A 5346-nucleotide genomic window follows, 5' to 3' on the forward strand; every position below is an offset into this window, starting at 1 on the left:
TACACCAGTATCAAACAAAACAACAGGAAATTTTCTTACCAACCAAATCAGTTCATCTTTTGTTCTACTCTATCATTTCTTTCCACTTAGGAATTACAAAACCCTCAAAGGATAATGGAAACGCAAAACCCAAATCCTTTTCAGAGGTCTGAGGAAGAAAGTCTAGAAAAGTTTATAAGATAATGATTTCTCTTTTGTTACAGGGTTTCATATCACCTGCAAATCATAGTTTAAAAGGACAAGAGAGGAAAGAACAATGTCTTCGAGGCAAGTTTCACTTAGAAGGAACCCTCATACCCTCAAATGCCAAGCCTGTGCCTTCTCCAACCCCACTTTTGGGTCGCTTCTCTCCTGAGCCTGGAAGGGGAAATCTCAACCCTACCTGTCTATGCTGATGGCACAGAGGTTCAGGATGCTGGCTGTACACATCATGACATCCAAGGTGACAAAAACATCGCAGCATACACGGCTGAAAGTCCAGACTCCACCTGTCACCTGTGCATCAGAGATAACCAGGCTGTTAGAGCTTCCCCCAGCAAAGCAACAACAACCCAATCAACCCCATCGCCTTCTATGCTGCCCAATTCAGAGACAGAGTCACCTCTCTGCTCCCTGTGTTTGGTAGCATCGTTACTCTAGGGTAGGCAGACATCAAGGGAGTGCCAGGCTAAGACTGGTTGTTAAAGACAAATTTGAGACAAATTCACAGATGTGAGAATGTTAGGGTTGGAAAGAATCTTCCACATCAGTTCAGTGTTTCTCGAAGTGTGGTCCTCAGTGGGTGCTCATTAAAGATGGAGATTTCGGAATCCTCCCTAGACCTACTGACTCAGAGTCCCTGGATGTGGTCCCATGAATCATCATTTTTACATAAACACCGCTCGATGTATTAAAGTTTGAGAGTCACTGCTCCAGTTCAAACTCCAGAGGCGGCTAACAGCGCCTCCTGGTTAAGTGATATGCCTATCGATGCACAGCTGCTCACAGAGGGGCTTGGATGACTGCCCAACGTATGCGTTGCTCCAAAACTGCCTTCTGAAGCCCCGACCCAGTAGGGAGTCCACCATGTTCCCAGGAAATAAGCTAGGAACACGTTTTTCATAAAATGTACCTTCAAAGTAAAAATCGATCTGGCTTCAGGCTTTAAAGCTTGGAAACGTCCTGAAGAACGTACCTAAAAGACTGCATCAGTGAGATTGCCTTCAACAGCTGCTCACCCCAACTCCATGTCCCAGTCACCCAGAGTTGGACAAAAGGTTGGGTCCAGCCGATCAGAAAGGAACACCAGTTCTCTCCACCACTCACAGAATTAGCAAGGCTGGTTCTGACCTCATGCATCTAAATGTATGTTCTCAGCTCCATAACGTTCTATGGAGTAATGCTTTCTAAAAAGTCAGAAATTTAGATAATTTTATTCACATTTCAACACATTTCTATTTTATATTTTAAGCTTTTACATAACTTAATTGAACCAGGGAGATTGGCACTTTTGGAATGTCTATAAACAGCCACTCACTGGCCCCGAGGCTTCTGTGCACTTGCCAGCTTCCTGCCTTTGGGGCTGCCATTCTCAGGTACCTTGGTTCCCAAGGAGAGACCTGCAAAGCTTTGTGCCCCTGGCTGTGGCTGAATGCTCATAATTTTCCTCCTGAGCAGGTCCAATGGCTATTCAAGAGGAAGAAAGAATGAAAAATAGATATAGTAGCTTCTGAAATAGCATCTCAAGAAAAAAAAAGTGAATGTGCATATAGTGTTGCATTAAAATGGGCAAATGAGCTGAACAGACAATTCTCCAAGGAAGACAGATGAACTGCCAAAAAGCATATGAAAAAATGCTCACCATCTCTTATCATAAGGGAAATGCAAATCAAAACCACAATGAGTTACCATTTAAACCCAATCAGAATGACTAAGATTTTAAAAATATAGAATAATAAATGCTGATGAGGCTGTGGTGAAAAGGGAGCCCTTCTACGCTGTTGGTGGGAATGTAAATTGGCATAGCCACTATGGAGAACAATAGGGAGGTTCCCTGAAAATTTACAAATAGATCTACCATATGACCCAGTAATTCCACTCCTGTGTATCTACCCAAAGGAAAGGAAAACACTCAGTTGGAAAACCACTTGCACATCTATGTTTATTGTAGCATTATTCACAATTATTAAGACATCAGCTTGGATATCCAACAACAGATAAATGGATTTTTAAAAAAATGTGGCAAATATATACTATGGAATACTACTCAGCCATAAAGAACAATGAGACCCTGATAGTTGATACAAAGCGATAGATATGGAAGATTTATTGCTATGTGAAGGGAGCCAGGCTATGAAAGACAGGCGTTGTATGTCCCTGATGAATAGATTCTGAATGTCTGCACTGTATGGCAGAAACTGGAAGATTGGAGGGTATACATAACTTAATTGAACCAGGGAGATTGGCACTTTTGGAATGTCTATAAACAGCCACTCACTGGCCCCGAGGCTTCTGTGCACTTGCCAGCTTCCTGCCTTTGGGGCTGCCATTCTCAGGTACCTTGGTTCCCAAGGAGAGACCTGCAAAGCTTTGTGCCCCTGGCTGTGGCTGAATGCTCATAATTTTCCTCCTGAGCAGGTCCAATGGCTATTCAAGAGGAAGAAAGAATGAAAAATAGATATAGTAGCTTCTGAAATAGCATCTCAAGAAAAAAAAAGTGAATGTGCATATAGTGTTGCATTAAAATGGGCAAATGAGCTGAACAGACAATTCTCCAAGGAAGACAGATGAACTGCCAAAAAGCATATGAAAAAATGCTCACCATCTCTTATCATAAGGGAAATGCAAATCAAAACCACAATGAGTTACCATTTAAACCCAATCAGAATGACTAAGATTTTAAAAATATAGAATAATAAATGCTGATGAGGCTGTGGTGAAAAGGGAGCCCTTCTACGCTGTTGGTGGGAATGTAAATTGGCATAGCCACTATGGAGAACAATAGGGAGGTTCCCTGAAAATTTACAAATAGATCTACCATATGACCCAGTAATTCCACTCCTGTGTATCTACCCAAAGGAAAGGAAAACACTCAGTTGGAAAACCACTTGCACATCTATGTTTATTGTAGCATTATTCACAATTATTAAGACATCAGCTTGGATATCCAACAACAGATAAATGGATTTTTAAAAAAATGTGGCAAATATATACTATGGAATACTACTCAGCCATAAAGAACAATGAGACCCTGATAGTTGATACAAAGCGATAGATATGGAAGATTTATTGCTATGTGAAGGGAGCCAGGCTATGAAAGACAGGCGTTGTATGTCCCTGATGAATAGATTCTGAATGTCTGCACTGTATGGCAGAAACTGGAAGATTGGAGGGTATAATAGCAGGGAGGGTAACTGAAGATAATAGAGATGGTATAGGACGGGGTGAGTAATAGGGAGTTGGAGGGAGGGGATCAGGGGAAAAAGAACTTTAACAGAAACAAAAATGAAGTTATCTGTTGATGATTATTTACATAGAAATATCTGTGACTTGACAAATATACACTGTATTCATAGTAGGAAAAACCATTTGTATGCTGTAAAGATACACAGTGATTTAATGTAAATTTTAAAAATAGTTTTTTTTTTTAACAGAACGATAGTGCTGCCTCATTTTTCTCTTCTTATAGAAACAGATCCCTTTTCTGTTAATTCCTGTCTCCCCCTGCCCCCCAATAAAGCAAGGTCCTGAAAGACTATCTTCCCCCTTCCCTAGTAACCTCTTACCATCAAGTGTACTTCTTCATTACCTGTATATCTCTGTATTTGGCCATCTTTAGATCCTATTTTAGGAAACTCTAGCCAAAGATTTTTCATTACAAGTAGCAATGGAAAGTTAAAACTAGATATGAAGTCAGCCTTTTTGTTCATTTGCTTGTGGATTTGCTTTCTTTTTCAGTTTAACTATTTGGCTCTATAAAAGTAAAGGCCAAATATGAATTTACAGATATTCTGAGAATAAATTTTTTTTTTACAGAGAGAAGTAGAGACTTTTTCTTTCTTTCTTTCTTTTTTTTTTTTTTTTTTTTTTGAGAGAGTTTTGCTATAGGGCATGTGCAGTTGCCAGAGAGAAGAGAAACAGACAGAAAATGAGAAGTCACCTCCTGGGAGGATGGCCATGCCACAATCCCTTCTCCTCCATTCTCCTCTCAGGATTTTGGGCATACATGCACACATGCCTGGTGTGAGGTTTTTCTTTTTTTTAAATTTTTTTTATTTAGAGGTTTTTGCTATAGGGTGTGTGTGCTCACCAGACAGAGAGAGACAGAGAGACAGAAAGCAAGAAATCACCCCCCAGGGGGTATGACCACACCGCATTCCTTTCTCCTCCATTCTCCTCCCGGGATCTTGGGCACACATGCACATGTGCCTGGCGTGAGTTTTAAGCCACCGGGTCCAGGACGCGAACCATGGTCGACTACATGGGAGTCCAGCGACATAGCCATTACGCTAACTGCTGGGCCTGCCTGGTGTGAGTTTTAAGTCAACAGGTCCAGGACACAAACCGTGGTTGACTATATGGGAGTCCAGTGACATAACCATTACACCATCTGCTGATCCCAAGGAGTAGAGATTTTGATCTAAAGAATCATAACACAATGATTTGAGGGAGCCAGGAAATAGAAGATGTTTTTTTCTCATTACATAGGACAGTTGCATGTTCTCAAAGCTTCTTGCAAAAGTTGAATTTTGTATACTAAGCTATTTTTATGATGCAATGTGTGTCTTACATTGGGAAAACCCACTTCCTTGTCTCACTCTGAGTGCATGTTTGTGTAGGAGTGTTGGAGGATAGTGTAGGTGCGGGAGGGTAGCTAGGACAACAGCACACTCCATGCTCACTGAGTGTTTATTCATTCACCCATGCACTCATAGAGCTGGTACTTGTAAAATTTCTAATAGTGAGTTCATAGGAGAAAGTACATTATGTGTGTTAAAAGGCTTTTACGAAATGTACTACAGAGCGTATCCTTGAAGAACTTGCAAGATAGCTGGAGAAGAAAGTCATTCTTAAATTGTTAGACATCATCAGGTTGTTAATGGAACTAACATTTACTGTATTGACTATTTACATGTGTCGGTGACCCACAGGATCTACGCTAGGAAGTTTTATAACTTTGGAACTTTGGCTTCTGAAAACTGAATTATTTATCATTATTATCATTATCATTATTATTACTGTAGGTGTTCTTAGAGTTTTTTTTTTTTTTTTTTTTTTAAGTTTGTTTGTATACATGGGACCAGCAGTTAGTGTAATGGCTATGTCGCTGGACTCCCATGTAATTGACTGGGGTTTGAGGCCCAAACT

The 5346-nt window shown here is 40.5% G+C and overlaps 1 protein-coding gene across 3 annotated transcripts in view; it reads right to left on the reverse strand.

The window, feature by feature from the left end:
• The window catches only part of DRD3 (dopamine receptor D3), a 46228-nt gene that overhangs the window by 27745 nt on the left and 13137 nt on the right, over positions 1–5346 (reverse strand). For all 3 annotated transcript variants that reach the window (XM_014592984.1, XM_014592983.1, XM_027765656.1), the window contains exon 2: positions 383–495. In XM_014592984.1, coding sequence (XP_014448470.1) covers positions 383–495 — 113 coding nt within the window. The remainder of the gene's footprint in view (positions 1–382; positions 496–5346) is intronic.

Source organism: Tupaia chinensis, unplaced genomic scaffold (genome assembly GCF_000334495.1).
Source record: "Tupaia chinensis unplaced genomic scaffold, TupChi_1.0 Scaffold139218_1, whole genome shotgun sequence".
Taxonomy (NCBI): domain Eukaryota; kingdom Metazoa; phylum Chordata; class Mammalia; order Scandentia; family Tupaiidae; genus Tupaia; species Tupaia belangeri.